Source organism: Lentinus tigrinus, assembly GCF_003813185.1.
Source record: "Lentinus tigrinus ALCF2SS1-7 unplaced genomic scaffold L226scaffold_29, whole genome shotgun sequence".
In the NCBI taxonomy this organism is placed as follows: Eukaryota; Fungi; Basidiomycota; class Agaricomycetes; order Polyporales; family Polyporaceae; genus Lentinus; species Lentinus tigrinus.
In genome coordinates, this window is record NW_027137938.1 from 98,314 (window position 1) to 117,598 (window position 19,285).

Sequence of the window (19,285 nt, forward strand, 5' to 3'; positions counted from 1 at the left end):
TTCGCGGGGAGCACAGGCTCCGGAGAGTCCCGGCCCGGCCACTGTATTTGGGCGGCACTGCGTAGCGCTGACAACAGTGGATGCCACTGGACCAGTTCCTCGCTGTCGGACGAACGGTTGGTACATCGGACGAGCCGATGTCAACGGTGACTGTGGTTTGAGACAACGCCACCAAGGTAGTAGAACTCCGAGAGCCCAGATCAGGTCGGTGAGCAAGGATGGCCCAATCATGCGCACATACTCAGCAGTGGATCAGTGTTTCATAGGCCACCGACTTGAGCTTGTCCCTCTCCTGGCTCAAAATCCGTTGCATCCGTGCCCGTTTGCAGAGGTTCTGAAATCTGATAACCTGATATTCCGGTGAGGACCAGTCTCATTAGTGCCGCGTGCGTTGTAAGGCTCAAGCTGAGATACTTCTAGCCAAACACCCCGAACATGGATCAGCACCCTGCGCTCAACTATGACGTGCTCCTAGAGATCGGGGCTGTTGCGACTGGATTGACGGTTTCTGCACTCATGCAAACTTGCCGTCGCCTCTATCATGATTGCGCACAGTATCTTTTAACCGGGGTCGTCCGGCTCAAGTCCGAAAAGACTGTCGTGGATTTCTGTCGCTTCGTGGAGGCAGATGGCTACTCCCGGTGCTCATATGTCCGCGAGATGGAATGCAAGACATACGAATTATCCCCTGCATCATCTCAACAGTTCTTGGACGTGATCCCACGTCTGACGCGACTAGAGAGTCTCCGCCTTCCTGCGGCTGAGGACACGCTGGCCTCCGAACCCTCCCTTGTTGTCGCCTTCGCCTCGCTCACGTCCCTCAGACATCTGGACCTCTTTTGGGTACACGGCCACACCATGGACCTACTCGCGAATATGCGCTCTTCGCTCAAATCTCTCACGATCACCTTCCTGAGCGTATGGCCGCATGAAGACTCGATCTTCTGGGACAACATCAAAGACGACGTTTGGCTCAATTGTCACCCCGTCCCCTTCCTGAGGCAGCACATGTCGAGCTTAGAAAAGCTCCACATGTGTATATGGCATACGTTTCCCCAATACGAGACCATCTTGGTTCGGGGCTATCCCCAGCTTCCGGCATATCCCCAGGTCTACCCGAATATGCGTAGTCTGGAGATCGAGCGATGCAACTTTGCCCTTTGCCTCCCGTACATCCGCGGGTTCCCCAATCTGATGCATCTTTCAATGAAAACCGATCATGCATGGGATCTGGATGCCACCGACTCAAGGGACACCGCCAGAACGCTTCGAAATCACCGTGCGGAGAACGTCCGGAGCCAGATGGACAGCCGCACAACCTGGGAACATCTAGAGGATTTTACCGGCACCGTTGTCGACCTGTACATGTTCGGTCTTGTCTGCCCTATCCCGCGTGTCGAGCTTACCGACAGACTCGAACGGAAGTCGTGCAACCTACCGCTTCTTGCCGACGTCTTGTCATACGCACAGCCGGTTCACCTCAAGCTGGAAGGCGATGGAACCCTGCTCTCGGATCCTGCTTCAGAGACCCTTGCTCTTCCGGACTTACTACGGACGCGAGGAGGGTCGCGCATGGAGAACCTCGATGTTACCTTCAGACTGGACAAGTCAGATGAAGATCTGGATGTCGGTGCTGCCCTTGTACGTGTCTATCACTGCCTTGTTGCCTTCCCACCGCGCAACTGGCTCGGACTTCACTGACGGGGTGACTGCAGGAGCATTTCGCTGCCTCGCTGGAGGGCATGCCGCTGCGCCGACTGAGTTTGAAGCTTTGGGAGAGGTTCAGCACCAGGCCTTGTCTCCATCCTGTCCCTCCTGATCTGGCCATACCTCACCCTGCCTCGAGTTCTGCGCTTGCTCCGCGTCGCATGGCGGAAATTTCGCTCGACGCCCTCGATGTTGAGGCGTATGCCCAGCGTATATCGGACGCGATTCCTAGCTTGGACGACATGAGCATCAGGATTGCCCGACCCCGAAAATATGGAGACAGGGCGGCAACGTATACGAAGGGTGGTGCAGTCTCGGCCACGACGAGAAAGACCTGAATATCATCTACTAACTGCTCCTCGAAGAGCTTCGTTATGCGCAAAAAAGGATTGGCTGGAGGTACAGAGAACTTTATCACCGTATAACTCGTCTAGGTGTGATATGACTACAGCTCATGATCATGAACGAGAGTATGATGTTGTGAATGCAAGAAGTGGGCATACTAGTACATGGTAGGACAACCTCAAGCAATTTGACTTCGAGCACATCGCGTAGATGCCCACATACCATTCCGGTCCGGATAAGCCGCGCTCTCTATCTCGCTCTCGCTCTCCAGGGCCCAGTCTCCAGTACGTTCCCATGAAAGGCTTCAGCCGCCGCGGTCCGATCCCGCGCTGTCACCCATAATCAGGAAGAAATCGATTGCCTCTCCGTCTTCCTATTACGGTCAGCTACCAAGGTGCCACTCGTCCTCGCCAGGCTTTGTCTCTGTCTCTTCGCCACTCCTCGTCTTTCAGGCTCAAAGCTTGTCGGAGTGTACTTGCACAGACAATTGCAGGTGGGAATGCCGTCTTCACGCCCTCGCTGGCACCACTGGAAGCCTGACAAGACCATGACTGCCCAGGACAGTGACCGCATCCTTACTACCAGATCAACCAGAATGGAGGCCAGAGACAACACCAACACACCGAGCGACTCTCCCAGGGCCTCGATCTCTCGCACTAATACCCCGCTCGAGGCTTCGGAACCCCCACTCCCCGCTGAGCCGCATGCTACTGCGGCCTACTCTTACTACCCAACTAGTGGAGTATCCGCGCAGCAACTCGATAGCCCAGCACGAGCCCTCAACTTCTCGGACGCGCTCAGCTACCTTGACGCTGTCAAGGCCCAATTTGCGCAGCAGCCGGAGGTCTATGCCAAGTTTTTGGATACCATGAAGGAATTCAAGAGTCTACGGTGAGTGCTCGTCTACCCTCACCTCGCTGTGCGGTTTGGAATACAAGGCACGAAGCGGAAGGTCGCGGTTGCTATGCTCTGGTCATACTGACCCAGAGTATACAGGATTGATACGCCAGGCGTTATTGAACGCGTGTCCAACCTATTCCACGGCCATCCAGCTCTCATCCAAGGTTTCACCACTTTCCTCCCCGCAGGATACCGCATGCCCGAGACTACGGTCAATCCCGATCCTAGCGTAACCACCCCCGCTGGTATCACAACGGAGGCAACGAATGCCGCTTGATGCACCTCGGCTCTTGTCATGAGCCGCCGGAGCCCGACCTTCGGAAGCTGTCGATGCCTCTGCTCGTCGAAGAACGTGTTCCTGCCCTTGGGGATTGTGGATTGGAGGGATAGTGGCGCCAAGCCGATCTAGGCACGCGTGTCGTAGGGGGCGGGACGTATGTGTGTACTATGTACTTGATACGGATGATCTGGATGTAGTCTTTGTCCTTGGGTTACAATGGGATATACTGTACCATTTCACTCAATTCGCCAGGCCCTGTGACCTGTGACACGGCCAGACAAGGTTCGAAATTCGCCACCAGGGGTGGTGACCTGTGACAAGTGGCGAAAATCATCACAAAATGACTAAATAAGGTGCGCGCGTCAGCGCGCCGCCCGGGAGCGCCCATAAGCGCCGGAAGCCCAATTGTGACCTGTGACATGAAGCAAATATTCGCCATTTGGAGGACCCCGTGACATGTGACAAAACGAATTGAGTGAAATGGTACAGTACGGCGTGAGCAGCCATGCGATACACTACTTAGCGCCAGCACGGACCAACCGACGCGAGCTGCGGATATGGGAAACAGTGCGGATGGCGGAGAAGTAGCCTTGAACAGGGAAATGGAGGGTCCCCGACTGGCAATCCCTGTACGTTCTCCGATCGTCGCAAATATGTGACCAACGCGTGTCGTCACGTGTGACCGAACGCGTCAGACTCGCTGTGGCAGGAGGGAAGACAAGTCTCAAGATCGAGTCGACAATCGTTCGACATGCAGAATCTACATCAGCTGATACAATGACAGGCAGAGCGGGTATAGCCAGGACAGGCTTGTCCGGTAGCAGAGTACAAAGCGCACAAATACATGTCGAGTTTTAGCACGGAGACACACAATAAGACGGGAAATTGGATTCTGACTCAACGGAATTCGTACAAGGCAGGATCTCCGCTCATGATGAAATGATGCGCGTGCTCTGTAACAATCTGCCGACGGCGGTTGCTGCCACGAGGACCTAATATGTCGACCTTAGCATCCGTAAGCGAAGGAAGCGCATCTCTTAGTCCATGCATGAACGCGTCGACGTCCCAGTCCCGGAGAGTGCTCTCCGCATGAGCGAAGGGAGCCTGCTGGATAATCAACTCTCTCTGGCGCCGAGACATGCAGAAGCCTGACGGTGTAGGGTCGAGGCAACTGACGATGCGGAGCCTCAGGCGGCGGAGGGGGAGCTGTGCCAGAGCGGAGCCCAGTGCGTCCTGCGAAAAAGGTTGTCAGGATTCAGATACAGTAACAGATGAACTTCGCGGACTTACTAATGCCGCGCCCACATCTAGCTCCTCATGCTCCTGACGAATGTGGATCCGGAGGACAAGACTCTCCAGACGCGACAAATCCGGCTCGCGGAGGATAACCGGGAGGCTGTGGGAGGAATGCGCGAGGAGTGCGCCATCGCCTTCGACGTTGAGATGCTTGGGGTTGGCGCAGGCGAGAACTGCCGAGAGCAGCTCAAGGTCGAGATCGCTCATCTCCGCGGAGAACATCACTCGTGGGATGTGACAAGTGAGACCGAGGAGGTAGAGGTCGGCGAGAGACCCGACGTATTCCTCCAGGTTCTGCCACGTTCCGGGACCGTCCTCGGCTTCTTGATCGCGGATGTTGCGGATGCGGTGCTCATGAAGACGCTGCCTGTCCTCCGGATACTTGAGATCCTCGACGTGATCCGTGGTGACGGAGAGACGCGCGAGGTTGGGATATGCGCGGATGTACGGGGCAGCGAGCGGGAAGTCATCGCGTTCGATATTGAGGCGGCGCATGCTGGGGTAGACGTCTGTGAACGTCGGTAGCTTCGAGGCGGTGTACCAACACTCGCAGTTGAGCTCTTCGAGGCTGGAGCACCACTTTGCGAGAAGAGGAACGGGGTGAAGAGTGGACCACTCCTCGTCGTCCATGTCCTGTTCAGCGAACCAGTCTTCGTCGGAGCCCATCCAGCCAAGTGAGATCGAGATGAAATTGGACTTCATTGCTTTGAGGAGGTTGCAAGTGAGCGAGCCAGCATACCAGACGTGGAGCTGGCGAAGCGAGGTCAGGTTCGCGAGAGCGTTGCCCAAGGTCGGAAAGGACTCCAGAAATTCTTCTCCCTCATCGATGAGGAGGTGCTCGAGCTGCGTCATCTGAGCAATGGTATCCTCCAGGGCACGCAGATCCTTGGGGGAGAGCGTCTGGGTAACATCCAGGCGAAGCGTCCGTACGTATCGAGCACGAGCGTAGTGGTCTGGCTCGAGGAAGCGCACGAGCTTGCGCACGTCTGAATCGTTGCGCAAGGTCACAGGGTCGTGCAAGACGCATTTGGCGGCCTCTTGGTAGAAGAATCGGCACGAGCGGATGAGGGTAGCGCAAGTCTGCCTGTCCGAAGACCGGGCGATCTCGCGCAGAATATCGAAATTGAGGGGCAAGACGAGAGCCATTGATGGGGTCTTGGAGTATGATTTATGTCAATAAGAGCGCATATAGTCAGCATTCTGGAGACCTCACTCGGTATACGCGTTGATTATCCACCAATTTGAACTGGGACACTGGCGTAGATAGAGTACTAATGGTGGAATGCGTCCGGTGGTCCGCCACAGGTACTGATATGCTTGAGCAAAGGAGGACAAAGCGCAGATAAGTTCCGTGCGGGGGGCAGATGGTGGGAAGAGGAAGAGAGGCGAAGGTCGAGGACGCCCCGGACTCCAGAAGCGCCAACTGGTACACGTGACGGGAAGGTAGCGGAGAGCATCCCTATTGCTTTTTTGAATCGCGAGCCCGGGAACCTGGGCAGGAGCAAGACCTATCCTCTAGACCTCACAGACGGATGAGTACCTCATGGTTACAGTGAGTACTGGTTGTAACTTTTGCATCAGTCGTTCCAAATATACGGGAGAACGACGACGAGATCGGACGGGGAGCGCCTGACAGACATACTCACTTAGGTAGATACCCGAGCCTCATAGGCCTCGTCTGACAGCCGTCTGAGTGAGTGTCCTATACGGCCTCGAGAATTCTGGCATGTACGATCTGATCTGCGGGCGAAGGACGGCATGATTGGTTATCCGACGTGTCGAAGTCGTCAAGGCAGCTTGAGGCGCATGTCTGCAATTCTATTCCAACATAGAAAGTAAGAAAGAGGAGCAAGATGTTGAAGCATCCAGACATCGCACTTATTGCAGATTTGTCGTGGTTAGAGGCAAAGGGCAACAAGTCCGGCTTTGTCCGGCAAACAGACACCGGTTTTCCGGTCCGCGAGGTCCGCTCCCCGCTAACTTGACCACCATCCACTTCAAGCGTCGATACCATTGTGCCAGAATCCGCAGGCTGTGGACACCAAAAACACCGTCCGACGCAGGTCTATACTCTTTTTATCCCGTGCTATCGTTCTATCTGACAGCATCCTGTCCCAGTTGACGTCGTGTGACGATGATCAGTACAGACTCGCAGTACGGGCACAGCGCCAGTCTAGTACGGTAGTCTTTGTAAATTCATTCAGTTCGTGCATTTCTAACTCCTTTCCAGTGCTCTCGTACTCTCAGCATCCATTCCGGCGGCATGCAAGCCCGGTTCTTGTGACGTTAGTTGAAGTCAAGCGTTGGTGCGTCGAACCTCGTATCCTGTGTCTATCGATCTTCCACACGACGGAACGTCCATTTCTGACACATATTTCGACAACAGCTGCCGCTTGGGAATAATATCGAATAACTTCAATGGTTGATGCCTGCCGAGCACGACCCTGTATGATCGTCGGCGGCGTTGACGTAGCCGCCCATCACCTTGTTCTTGTGGTGACAGCTGGGCGCGCCTCTCTAATCTGGTATGTACAAACACTCCCTCCTGGCACAAAATCCGACTCAACATTGCCCTGAGCTGTAGCGAGGCTGGGAAGTCTGTCTTCCGCATGACTACCTTGTTCTTGACTGTTACCTCAATGCCTGGAGACGATGGGGCTTTACTAAGGCCGCGCCGTCGTGGGGCAGCGGCCTCTCAAATCCTCACGGCGTGATCTCTCTTCCCCTCCTTTCAACTCCGCGGCCGAGATTACGTTGCGACGGGGGTTACGGTGAGTGTTGTTGCGTGTGCTGGAGGCAAGGCATGCTTACCATGCACTGGTGACGTCGCAGTAATGGACGTCTTGATCTGTACTCTCAGGTTTGCAGAAGCAGCCACAGAGTCCCTCTCCGTCCCGGCGGAGATGGCGAAGGTTCGTCCTCAATCCTCAATCTTCTCTAGCACCGCACTCTGGACTGAAGCCCTTACTTGCAGGAGATCAAGGACACGAGGGACGGTGTTCGCTCGCTGGCCGAGCATGCTGCTCGTATTACGCAGGCGATATACGACACTGTGCGTTGCTTCGAAGGTACAATAGACGCCTCGAGGACCGATGAAAGCCTTGACGGCTTACTCAGGTGAGCTTTGTTTGAATCATCCTGATACACCGGGGGCTCCTGACGCGTCAGTACAGTACGCTTCACAAAGTAGAAGCACTCATGACTCGGCCGAAGAAGAAACATCTTGTCAACTTCCTGCCACATATATTCAGGCCAAAGACATGGCTGTAAGCTGGAACCAAATCTCTATTCGAGCACCGCTCATCCGTCGTTCCAGGCAGGGATTTCTTACTTGTGAAATAAACCTGACATGCTCCGCCGCGCTAAAAGTTGTCGCTCTGTGAGTCTCAATTGAGCTGTTATAGGGTCACACTTCCGGTTTGCTGAACGGCCAAACAGTCTTAGAGGTTGGAGGAGGACCACCTTCTCGTCAGTGCAAACGGAAGGGTCGCCTTAGATCCCTCATACCTGTGTCTCGACCCGTTGCCAGAATCGGTGTGGCTCGAATAGGTGGTGCGTTTTGTACGCTAACAGTGGTTGTCGGCGGTTGACGATGCTCATGGACGCTGACTACAGTCAATTCGTCTTAAACCGGAGGCCCGCTCTCTTTTAAAGGGCAAGTATCATCTCACGGTACCATTCAAGTTCGGGCTACCTTTCGTACTGACGTGCGGCTCGCAAATTGCAATAGCTTACAGAACCGATAGCGTTGACGCCACAGCACCAAAATCGGAACGGTATCACTATCTGGAGGCGCTGTGGTACAACTACATGAGGGTAGCGAAACTCCAAGATGGCACCGATGGGTTCAGAATCTGCTGGCGGTCTCTTCGCATACCGCGTCTAGGAGAAACGCTGTCCATCTCAAGACTGGAACTAATACCGGGGATAGAGTGCGACGATTATACGAAGATGGCACTGCTGCCTGGGCTCTACTGTAATGGCCCACGGTTGACAGGAAAGGACACGCCCGCCACCTCAGACTGGTTTCGCCTTCCAAAAGAAAATGTCGTCATCGTCTATCGCAAGGAGATGCCTGGATTCCGATCAGTAGACGGACGTGTTGCTAAGCAGCGATGGAGGAGGTACGTTAATCCTATCTTTCAAGCTCTCGGTTCATGCGCTCAACGATATCCGTTGTATATCCAGGTACACCGTACACGGTCTCAAGAACCGCTGGATTCTACGCTCCAGCACTACAGTGTTCGCATGGCTCGGGCCGTGGTTCATGACAGAAGCATATCGACTGTGTGAGTTGTATAAGAACATTGGGGACCTAGCTGTCTGTGAGTCTCAGAACAAAATACTCGTCTGCGTCGTAGTGCTTACATGCGGCATTGACACTTCCCGCGGTGCAATATATGGAGTTTTCGACGCGCACCTGGCTCGTCAAGCTCCCAAAAGCGGATGACACCGCATGCCCGGATTCGGACGAGGTGCCTGAGAAGCTCTTCTTCGAGCGCATACAGACTACCCTCGCGAAAGCCTCGACTGGGGGCTCAACTGGCCCTGGGGGTTCTGGTCCACGGATCCGGACGATAAATGCGACATGACCGATAAGTGCGAGATCGGCGACGTCCACGACGCACACCTTGGTCTCCCTTCGCGCCGCAGCATCACGTTCCTTGGGATTTCACAGCCTGAAGACGGCGATCCAGAGTTCACGTGGGTTCAGCAACTGGGCCCCTGGATGTTTCACATTGCAGTCAAGTAGGTATCTCGCCGTCACTCTTTGATTTGATCGACATTAGCCAGGAGGCTCAGGTCGCTAACAATGTTGCGGATGTTAGGGTTGAGCAGTCGTACCGCAGGTACACACCGGCAGAGGTTCTGTTCTTGGAAGAGATGCAGCGATGCTCCGGTGCCGACGTCTCTGCGGGCGGCTGAATCGAAGAGATCAATGACTCTGTCCTTGTTGGACGAGAAGACTCCCACCCCCGGGGCGAAGACGAAGACCTACAGCCTGCTGACGACGAGTCGTCGGAGGACTCAGACGATTCTGAAGACTTTGAGGATAACTACGCATTCGAAAGCTGCGTGGGCGAGGGGCTGTTGTTGCTCTCAGGCTCAATTGCAACCAGAGCTGCGCTGGAGAAACCGTTGGGTGGTGATACGTGCACCGTGGACTGCATGGCAGTACAGCGATTCGCGATGTGAGAATTGTGGACTATCTAGAGACTCAGTACATTATGTAGCCATGTACTATGGTAGCCAGCTACACGCGCTATGGTATGGGTTCTGAGCTGCACCGCTGTTTACACCTGAGTCGAGGCGGTCAGGTTACGTCTTGCATGATATTATTCCGCGTCCGCGTCCGGTTCCGGTTCGGCTCTGCCAGTCCCAGATAACAATCCTGTGAGCACTCAGTATGGTCTCGTCCTACGCATTGACGAAGCTGGAAGGAAGGGGGAAAGGGGAGAGAAACAGCTCGCCGAAGAGAGAGCCTAGAACGCCCACCTACGGCCCGGCAGCTCCGGGCACTCGCCGGATGACTAAGTGAACACTGAACGTCACGAACCTCGGCCTCAACCGTCAAGATATCATTGACCAGTTCCTGGCTACAAAAGTGCGCACCTTCCATCGTCCCTGTGAGCCGGCATCGAGGCTTTTACGGCCACTTAGACTGCATGAAACAATACTGACGTATGCCATAGCGGACAATCCTGGCTATCATGGCACATCCTGGGAACGACCAACTCTCCGACGCATCATGCATCAACATATGCAACCTAACAAGAGGTCTGCAGCCATATGAAGCAGCATCACAAGTGTATCGCTCTTTGAGGATACCCAGTAAGTTGTTGCACGGCTCTCCAAGATCACATACGTAACCACTAACTAAATCGCAGGTCCAAGGAGAAGAAAGGGGTTGAGGAGGATACACACGCGCCTGACTATGATCTCCACATCTCTGTCGAGGCTTTTCGACTTCGCGTATCCCCGTAAAGAGTGGCAGTTCTGTGGTGTCGTCGCGGTCATCTGGGGTGATATGTGCGGCGATGCGGTCCTTTGCCGTGGTTTGCTCGAAAGAGGTTCATCATACGCTCACATTTACGTATGCCGCTGACTCCTATTGTATTATAACAGGTCTTCTACTACGAGCACTACGTCTGGTAGACGTGGATGGCTCTTTCACGCTACTCCCGCTTCTGTCCCTCCTTGCACGGCACGGCGACGAGGCGGTCAAGACAGCAGTTCTTGCGGGGCTCATCCGAATCTTTACCAATTGGAAGGCACCGTGGCCCACCTTCAAGTACAGCGAAGAACATATATTAGTTATTCTGCGTCATTGCCTCAACTTCACGACCCGACCCGAGCTTCCGGCGGGGCTTTCTGTCAGCGCCGTCGCTGACCTTGCCCTAACTACGCTTGAAGACCCCGAAGTTTCTTACGAGGCCATAATCCACGCTATTCCCATTCTAATCGCTTGTGCGACAGCTTTTCCCCGCGAGGACACCGAGACGCTACCTCGGATCCTTGATTTCCTGGCCGTCCTGCTCCACAGTGACGACCTTCCCCTCCGTTCCGCCTGTGTGTGGGTATTCTACAGCCTTTGCGGTGCAACAGAGCAACCATCTATCTCCCGTCATCGACACCAGCCACGCTCACTCCAGTACCTCCACTTTCCGGAACTTGCATCCCGCAATGTTCCACCGGGGAGCGAGCGGGAGTCGATCCGCATACACACGGCGACGCTTCGCAACCTATTGAAGAAGCTCTGTGAAAATCAAGACTTGTACGCGTTCGGTATTGGGATGGCCACGCTGCTGTCGAGCGGCCCATTCATCCACAGTACGGACGACTTCTCGGACTTTGAGAGAAGCACTCTCCAGGTCTCCACGCCCGACACTTGGGATTCACTCCTATCCAACGCCGCCGAGGCTCTTAGGAGCCGTACAGATCCCGATAGCCTCAACATGGCCGATGTGCTTACTCTGGAACACCTCGCTCGCGTTGGACCCTCCGAGGCGGCCGCCGCGCACGCCCGCGAAGTGCTCAGGCGAGAGCTGCAACACTCGTACGCGTACGCGATTCTCTCCGAACACAGCAAGGACCTCGAGGAGGCGCTGCAGGCCTCAACGAAGGGGCTGCAGCTCGCGGGCCTTACGGTATACTTGCGGCGACGACTCGAGGTGTCTGCGATCGAGTTGTCCTTTGCCAAGGCTCAGACGCTCCTTCTGCAAGCAGGGCCAATGCACTTGAAAATGCGGCAGGCTGGTCTCGAGAGCTTGAACGTGATGGGAGAACATATCCGGGCGTTCGTCCCTACTGTGCCTGAAGATCTACGCGACCTGCTGCCAATCATGGACCTCAACATAATCTACTACCTGATCCAGTCCGGGAACACTTATTCCCTAAGGTTCAAGAAACTGAAGGTATGACCACTTGTCGCCTGCATGTGTTCCTTGTCCATGATTGCTCGATAACAGCTACTTCGGGACCGCATCGATCGCTCAGCAAGGATCATGGCGCGTCCAGGCTTCGAGTCCGCAGAGCGTCCAATGAAAGCGGCACATGAGACCCTCACTCGTCACTTCTCTCAGGGATTCAAGAAGTGGGCGGCGGTCGTTAAGCGATTCGATGCGCTAGATGAGTGCTATAGGCCGCCCATTGACGACAACGTAGGCCCCCTCAATCCCAATGCCGAGCCGTTATTGGATCTAGGGGCAGACAAACAGTCGGACGTTTCCTCGCGGTGGTGGGAGCCGGACAACGAGCCCACCCTCGCATCGCTCCTCCACGGGCCGCTGAGGTGCAGCTGCGATAGGTGCGGTTCCATGCAACCCAATCCCGGTCTGCCCATTCTCTTTGCATGCTCGTGGTGCTCCTGTCGCACTGCGATCGTGCGCAAGTGTTCTCGTTGTCACGATGCATGGTGCGTTGTGTCGCGTGCTCGTTGTAGTTGACAGGCTCACTGACGGATCTTGCTGTAGGTACTGCGATACTCAGTGCCAGCGGGCGCACTGGCCTCAACACCGGACATGCTGTCGCAAGCCTGAGCCGACGTGCAGCACTTGATCTTCGGCATCACCAGGTACCTAGCTCATATGTAGTTTGTTGTCAATATATTGTACCGATATCGGCCGAGGTAGAGTACACATCGCTCTTCCAATCATAGTACACAGCTCGATTGGCCCCGCTGACGCTGAGGATTGTAATACCCATGTTACAACACAATATGATCAGCGACTGTGAACGAGCGAGCCGGACTCCACGCACCATGCATTTTGACACCGGGTGCAGTTCCGTACTATCGCTGTTCGACACGAGCACCCTGACGAGCACGAGTATAGCATGGCCACTCCCCGGGCCCAGCTGGCGATCGTCGCGATAGATGAACATACCCACTCTGTATCCGCAGGCAGGAACGCATATTAACAGCTCCTTCGACCATTGATGAGATATAGATAGTCTTCGATATAGCTCTTCGCAGGAGTGCAGCGTCCGACCACAAGTTATTGTCGCGGTTGTGCGCTAAGTCAAAAGTGGCGGTGCTTAATCCGGATTTTTCCGGCACAGTCTCGCCCTCTGGACCGACCTCGCTGAGGCTGACGAGAACCCGTGGCCCCCTCTCTGTCTATCTGACATCTTATTCTTCACCAAGCGGTAGGCATGTCTTTAAAGGTACAGCGGAGAAGTCTCCTTTATGTCATGTCAATTTCCAAGTTAGCGACTTATTTGCCGGATATAAGTTCCACCGAGCGAGTAGCAGCAAGTTCAAGTTTCGCTCTCCCGCGACGCGTCATTCTATATGGCGCGCAGCGCAACTAAGTCAGTATGCAGGTGCTGAAGAGTGTTGGGAGGAGGTTCTACAGAGATCCTACTGACCCATCATAGGCTCCTCCACTGTGATTCATCGCCATGTTAGCATTGATCTCCGACGGATTTCAGCTCTTTCCGGCACGCAACACGTCAGATAAATCAATGACAAGCTCATGATACTCCATGCCAAGTCTTTTGAAAGCAGACATGCGTACACTGCGGAGTGTCAGACCTGCACGTATATCACCATGCGGCGATCGCTCATTGCTGCCGAGTTGCTTCGCTGAGGCGATTTGTCGTCGGTATGTCCCAAACGGTCATGCTCCGTTGATCTTTTGCGGACGGGTGTGTTAAGCGTACGTATTCGTGAAGCTCTGAGAGAATGAAGAACTCTGCCAAGCCGGACCGACAGGCGGTGGAAACGCGGATCTAGATCCAGGACTGGGCTGTATAAACCTCGCAACACCGCCACCCCCTCTCAATTTTCTCTCCATCCCCCGACTTCGACACCAGCCATGCCCATGCTCACTGATGATATTCGACTCGTCGACATGGCGGAGAGGTTGTTATGCGCATTGCGCGACTCTCGCACAAGACTGGGGTGAGTCACGAGACTCGGTTGTTCTGCCTAGTGACACTCACGTACATTCTTCCCATGGATGACGTAGCTTGGATGTTGTACGTTCCTGCGTCCTCTGCAGTTCTGCTTCTATGCTCAAGATGGACTATATAGCTCAAGCACTTGGAGGAGACAGCGACTGCCACCCTCGCGTTGGCCAGGAGTGGCATCAATACCTATGCCTCCATTAACACCCTCCCCGCCGAAGTCCTCGGCATAATCTTCCAGAATGCGCTTCCGTCAGGGGGTCGCGGTTTCCCATTCAACGGCTATGAGGACCCACGGATGGGAGAAGAAGTACGCTCTAGGACGGTTCTGGCCCACGTTTGCCAACGCTGGAGACACATCGCCTTGGACATGGCCTCGTTCTGGACCGTCATCGACGAGTTCTCGCATGACTCCTCTTCAGCATTCCTCGCACGCTCCGGAGACATGCCCCTCCAGGTCTACGTCAAGCAGACTTTGTGTCGTGATGCAGGCCATGCGCTCGTCCCACACGGTCCTCGGATACGCGATCTCCACCTCAGCATTCCCAAGGAACGCCGCTCAGTCATCCCGTCGACAACGACATTATTCCCTTTTGACCCAAAAAATCTGGAGCGCTTGTGCATCGTCACAGAGGCCATGCCGTTTGACGACAGTCGCCCGAACATCCATTTCGACATGCCTCCCGTCCTTTTCCCAGGTCCCACGCCTCATCTCAAGATGCTGATCCTACGAAGCATGTGCTGGCTCCCGGGGATCCCGTACAGCAACCTCACCCACCTCCACATGACCCGAGGAACGCCCATATCGCTCCTCACCCTTCTCACCTTCCTCGGCCGCTGCACCGCACTCGAAGAACTCGTCCTAGTCGACATCTTCATCGCCAGTGCGACCGCGGTCCCTCTCGACCATGCCATCACGCTCCCGCGCCTGCGCATGCTCGTCCTCGGCATCAACCAGTCCCACCTATCCATGCGGCGTCTGCTCCAGTACCTCTCCCTCCCCTCCACAGTCACCCTGCGCGTAAACGGCGCGTACGCCTTCCGCGCACTGAGCGATTTACGCCCCTTCCCGGAGCTCCCCTTCACAGCTAGCTTCGACACCCTCTCGATCGACCATGCGTCCCGCCACCTCGTCGTCCGGGCCTCCGGTCCGTCCTCCGCACTGCTCCTCGACTTCAAGGAGTACCCGACCGCGAGCCACGACCATGCGATCTACCTCATGGAGTCCATCATCCCCTTCGACAACATCGTCGATCTCCGCTACCGGTCGCACACCGTGCACGCGCAGCTCGCTGTGCACCTCCTTGCGGACGCCCATATGCCTTCGTTGAGGAAGTTCTCCTTTGCGGACGCCGGGGACGTGGCAGTCGTCCCGGAGCCCATGCTTGAAAGACGCGAGGCGTACGTGCACGCGATCTCCCGCGCACTGGAGAGGTCGCCCAATCTGGCAGAGCTCCAGCTATGGTCGGCGGATGCGGCCTTCCCGCTGCGCCTCGGGCTGCGCACCAGCGCCCCGTCGCTGAGCATGCTCGTGTTCTATTGCAGCGGGACAACGGACGAAGTTCTTGATATGGACGCCTTCCACCAACAGGCGCAAGAAGCAAAAGTATACTCGTTTTCCCAGTGCGAAGCTCCGTTGACGATTGCAGGTGTGGATCCTGTTCATCACATCTACGAGTGGTAATCTGGACTCCGGGCGAGTCGTGAGCAGCTCCACGTATGTTATTAACTATACTACAGTAATCGCCATGTCGAACTCTCTTTCGTCGTCTCTTCCATCAACGGACTCTCTAGTTGGGCCACATGTCGTGGTTACTAAGGCAAAACTCATGTGTACTTGTCATACTAAATTATCGCCAAGAAGATATTATCCTGTATATATGTAGCAATTCCCAGTCAACGCGGCACTCAGACCTTGAACTATTCCGGAGCCTGACACTCCACTCGGTGCTGGGGCCAGTGGGTTCTCTGGCACTGAGTATCGCAATATCTACAGCAGTACGGAAGGATAAGCACAAGATCAAAGAGGACGACGCTGGAAACGTAGACATACCGTGCACCCCAACACCGGGAACATACCCGCCGCACCATCGCAGACCGACAACCGCACGAGGAGCAAGCATACAGCGTCGCCGACCCCGGGTACAGCTGTACAGGACCGTCCTCGCCGCTGTGGCAGCTGCACCTCAGAGGGCCTCGCACAAGCGACGCAAGCGTAGGCTCGTTATGTGGCTCCCACCACTGCGCATACATGTCTTCTTTCCTCCGGCTCGCGTGGTCGCCCTGCGCCCGCAGGTCCGCTGGCGAGTTCGGTTCCGGACCGAGATTGCACGCCCTCGTTTGCTCGTCAATCCGGTCGAACCGCTGGACGAAGTCGGCCCATTGTCCGAAGCCCTGGCGGTAGTGGTGTACAAGAGCCTTGCGTCCCGCCCTGGTCGAACCCTCGACGATCTCAAAGCCTAATCTCTCCAGCACCTGCGTGCCATGCTCAATATCGTCACAAAGGTACTGTTATCATGAAACCCGTGTCAATGCGGCACAATGCGTAGTAGAAGAGAAGCCGCATACCTGAATCACCTCTGGATCCCGGGTATTCGTTTCCCCTTGCAAGAGCAAAAGGATTATAAACAGGTCCATCGTGTGCAACGAATGGCGCATGTCGTCAGGAGCAGCGCGGAGGAATGCTGGAATGTCTCTGTACACTTCGGCGACGCAGTCGAGGCCCGCCTGCCGTCTTCAACGCCAGTCCGAAGGCGCTGACTGGAGAAGGAGTCTTTGCGCCTTGGCCAAAGACAGCTCTATAGCAGAAACATACAGTCGCCGCTTCAGGTATACGGGTGAGGTGCGGAAGCCGCAATCCCTTCCTCGCGGCCTGCAGCGCCTCCTCTCGATCTGCGCTGTGTTCAACGCAAAGAGTGACGTAAGCGTACGCGTGTCCCGGGTTCCGCTCCAGCACTGCACGAGCAAAGGCTGCTGCTGTGTCTGATGTCCCCACACGAGCGAGGTGTTCCAAAGTGAGAACATCGGCGTGTGACGGATCTTCACGTCCCTTGATGGCCTCAACCGCCTCAGGAAGTAGCGAAAACCAAGAGTCGTGCCCAGCAAGGGTCACGCTTCCCTCTTTGAACTCCCGGAAGTCGTCCTCGGTAAAGATGAACGGGCAATTCAACAGCACGTGGGCCATACCTACCGCGACTTTGTCGTAATCGCCATCAATGGACACTTGCCACAATATATTGCGTAGCATGAGTGTGTATGTTCGGACGTGATCTGGCGGCGCGTCCCAGAGTGCGACTTGGGTGGACGGGAGGAGCTCGACAGTCCCCCTGGAGGACACGCAGCGGGGAGTCAATCCGCGCCCTACGTCGAGGAGGCCACAAAACACCCACACCGCAACCGACCGAAGGGCGATGTCGTTACTCTGAAGCAGGGACGCCAGGAACTGCAACATCCGGGTCCGTAGCATCGTCACTTCGGGAGGAGAAGACTTGGCGCAGACGATGAGGATTGGGAGAGCATGTATGATGAGACCGTACGATGCATCTGGTTTCGCCAGAGCGCTGAGGGCGACCGAGAGCCCCTCGGGGAGCCTGGGTTCGGCGGTGGCGACATCCCAGAAATCGGCGATCCCGATGCAGTGGCAGAGCGTGACCAAGAAGGGCTCGACGTTTTCCGGGTGATAGCTCAGCGAAGGGTCCCATCCAACTTGCAGCAGAGCTGTGAGGCTGCGTATAATCGCCGTCCTGTCTGCGTCATCGCCATGTCGCGCCAGCAATGCGAGGAAGGGCAACACCACAGTCGGCAAGATCTTGTTTGCCTGATGTAGAAGCCTGAGTAGCACTCCTATCATCATACGAAGATGCGTTCAGTGAAGCAGTCTGACGGCTCTGAGCGAGACACGTTACCTACCGTCTTTCATCAAGGCGCGACACAGGACCGCATCAGCACAGAACATCATGATAGTCCAGATCGACCCGACGATGTCGCAGACTTCCCACTCTTCCCGGTCGACGGCTTGATCATACAAACACAACAGTGTGTTGGAAAAGACATGCAGCTTCCGGTGTATTCTTCGCAAGCCGCTTCTCGTCGCTGTATCTGTGGCCGTGGTAGTACGGCGTGGCGTGAGCGCCTCAGAGTCATGGCTCGCCAAACGGCTACCCCAACATTGAGCACAGCGCAACTTACTGGGTATCCTCAAGAGATGACATACTCGCTGGAGAGCCTGCTCCCGCGGTAGGTGCGACACAATCTTGCAGACCTCGACATACATTCGCTCGGACAGGTGATCTGGGTCGTTCTGGGCGCGTGTCAATCAGGTCCGCTGCATGAGCATCCTACACGCAAACGACCAGTTGCGAATTTCTGACGGCGATAGAACCATGCAGAATGCAGAAACTCACCCGCGAATACGGAACTCCTGGGAGTAGACCAAAGGAACGGTGGAGGCGAAGTCCTTCCGAAGGACGCGTCGATGGCAGTGCGACGTTTCCCGCGGGCCCTCGCAGGCCATCCGACCGCGATCCGCGAGGGCAAGCTCCACCATCAAACCACCTCGGGGCCGTGGAGAACATAAACCACATGGTATTCGGTATTTGGTAAGTGACTACGACGTACAAGTACAGGACATACAAAGGCACAAGTCATACTATGCATGAACAGGAACCCTAACATGAACTAGGCGGAAGACATGTCGACTCCACGGTACACGTTAATGCTTACGCGACAAATTTGAAGACGACCAGCAGCGGGGCAAGTCAGGGTGAAGGAGAAGAAAAAAAAAGCTCAAGCTCAAAAAAGAAACAAAACATAACGACAAAGACGACAAAGACTCAGAGGCGTTCGTCGCATTAACTTTACTCGCTGCTCGCGCCGGAGCCGAGTCCAGCCAGCCTCAGCCTCAGCCTGTGCGATGACACTGACACTGACACTGACAGGCAGGCAGGCAGGCAGGCAGGCAGGCAGGCAGGCAGGCAGGCAGGCAGGCAGGCAGGCAGGCAGGCAGGCAGGGGGAAGTACCCGGCGTTGGGCGAGGCCTCCTCCGCGTCGGACCCGCGCGCTCGACGACGGTACCAAAGCGCGGCCCGACGTCGGGAGGGAGGGAGGGAGGGGGGAAAAAGTCCATGCCGCAAGACCTGTCCACGCAGATCCCGCAGCGGCGCGCCGTGCCGTGCCGTGACGTGCCCTGGCCCTGGCCCCAATTCCCCGTCCCCTCGCCCTTCGCGCCTCAAGAGACACGGCCGACGCGCGCACCGGGAAACCTTCAAGCTGAATGTCCCCTCCTCCTCTTCGCTCGATTCCCGAACTCCAGCTCCGTGCTCCGCGCTCCGGGGTCGGACCTCCCTCAAG

The 19,285-nt window shown here is 55.8% G+C and overlaps 7 protein-coding genes across 7 annotated transcripts; 5 read left to right on the forward strand and 2 right to left on the reverse strand.

Moving 5' to 3' along the window:
• The first annotated feature begins 85 nt into the window (after nt 1–85).
• Nucleotides 86–2,179, forward strand: L226DRAFT_491550 (uncharacterized protein). The gene is made up of 4 exons (XM_067677361.1): nt 86–204; nt 257–360; nt 421–1,641; nt 1,716–2,179. Exons 3-4 carry the CDS (start codon nt 436–438, stop codon nt 2,043–2,045), a joined length of 1,536 nt encoding a protein of 511 aa, XP_067531994.1. The 5' UTR covers nt 86–204; nt 257–360; nt 421–435; the 3' UTR covers nt 2,046–2,179.
• Nucleotides 2,180–2,476: 297 nt separating this feature from the next.
• Nucleotides 2,477–3,452, forward strand: L226DRAFT_537994 (PAH2 domain-containing protein). The gene is made up of 3 exons (XM_067681415.1): nt 2,477–2,545; nt 2,612–2,943; nt 3,049–3,452. Exons 2-3 carry the CDS (start codon nt 2,648–2,650, stop codon nt 3,227–3,229), a joined length of 477 nt encoding a protein of 158 aa, XP_067531995.1. The 5' UTR covers nt 2,477–2,545; nt 2,612–2,647; the 3' UTR covers nt 3,230–3,452.
• A 655-nt stretch (nt 3,453–4,107) lies between these two features.
• On the reverse strand, nt 4,108–6,044 carry L226DRAFT_513119 (uncharacterized protein). Its single transcript, XM_067678362.1, has 3 exons — nt 5,742–6,044; nt 4,523–5,683; nt 4,108–4,465 (listed from the first exon to the last, which is right to left on the reverse strand). Exons 2-3 carry the CDS (start codon nt 5,672–5,674, stop codon nt 4,130–4,132), a joined length of 1,488 nt encoding a protein of 495 aa, XP_067531996.1. The 5' UTR covers nt 5,675–5,683; nt 5,742–6,044; the 3' UTR covers nt 4,108–4,129.
• A 1,318-nt stretch (nt 6,045–7,362) lies between these two features.
• On the forward strand, nt 7,363–12,703 carry L226DRAFT_615457 (uncharacterized protein; the record flags this gene model as incomplete). Its single annotated transcript, XM_067686773.1, has 7 exons — nt 7,363–7,440; nt 7,503–7,580; nt 10,222–10,360; nt 10,417–10,599; nt 10,655–11,943; nt 11,998–12,443; nt 12,502–12,703. 7 exons carry the CDS (start codon nt 7,363–7,365, stop codon nt 12,584–12,586), a joined length of 2,298 nt encoding a protein of 765 aa, XP_067531997.1. The 3' UTR covers nt 12,587–12,703.
• A 1,123-nt stretch (nt 12,704–13,826) lies between these two features.
• On the forward strand, nt 13,827–15,848 carry L226DRAFT_491557 (uncharacterized protein). Its single transcript, XM_067677362.1, has 3 exons — nt 13,827–13,931; nt 13,999–14,008; nt 14,064–15,848. Exons 1-3 carry the CDS (start codon nt 13,846–13,848, stop codon nt 15,618–15,620), a joined length of 1,653 nt encoding a protein of 550 aa, XP_067531998.1. The 5' UTR covers nt 13,827–13,845; the 3' UTR covers nt 15,621–15,848.
• A 450-nt stretch (nt 15,849–16,298) lies between these two features.
• L226DRAFT_175200 (uncharacterized protein) lies at nt 16,299–18,451 on the reverse strand. The gene is made up of 6 exons (XM_067672659.1): nt 18,340–18,451; nt 18,125–18,273; nt 17,846–18,034; nt 17,326–17,779; nt 16,505–17,262; nt 16,299–16,444 (listed from the first exon to the last, which is right to left on the reverse strand). Exons 2-5 carry the CDS (start codon nt 18,207–18,209, stop codon nt 16,599–16,601), a joined length of 1,392 nt encoding a protein of 463 aa, XP_067531999.1. The 5' UTR covers nt 18,210–18,273; nt 18,340–18,451; the 3' UTR covers nt 16,299–16,444; nt 16,505–16,598.
• Nucleotides 18,452–18,729: 278 nt separating this feature from the next.
• On the forward strand, nt 18,730–19,232 carry L226DRAFT_175227 (uncharacterized protein). Its single transcript, XM_067672660.1, has one exon. It carries the CDS (start codon nt 18,849–18,851, stop codon nt 19,113–19,115), a length of 267 nt encoding a protein of 88 aa, XP_067532000.1. The 5' UTR covers nt 18,730–18,848; the 3' UTR covers nt 19,116–19,232.
• Nucleotides 19,233–19,285: the final 53 nt, after the last annotated feature.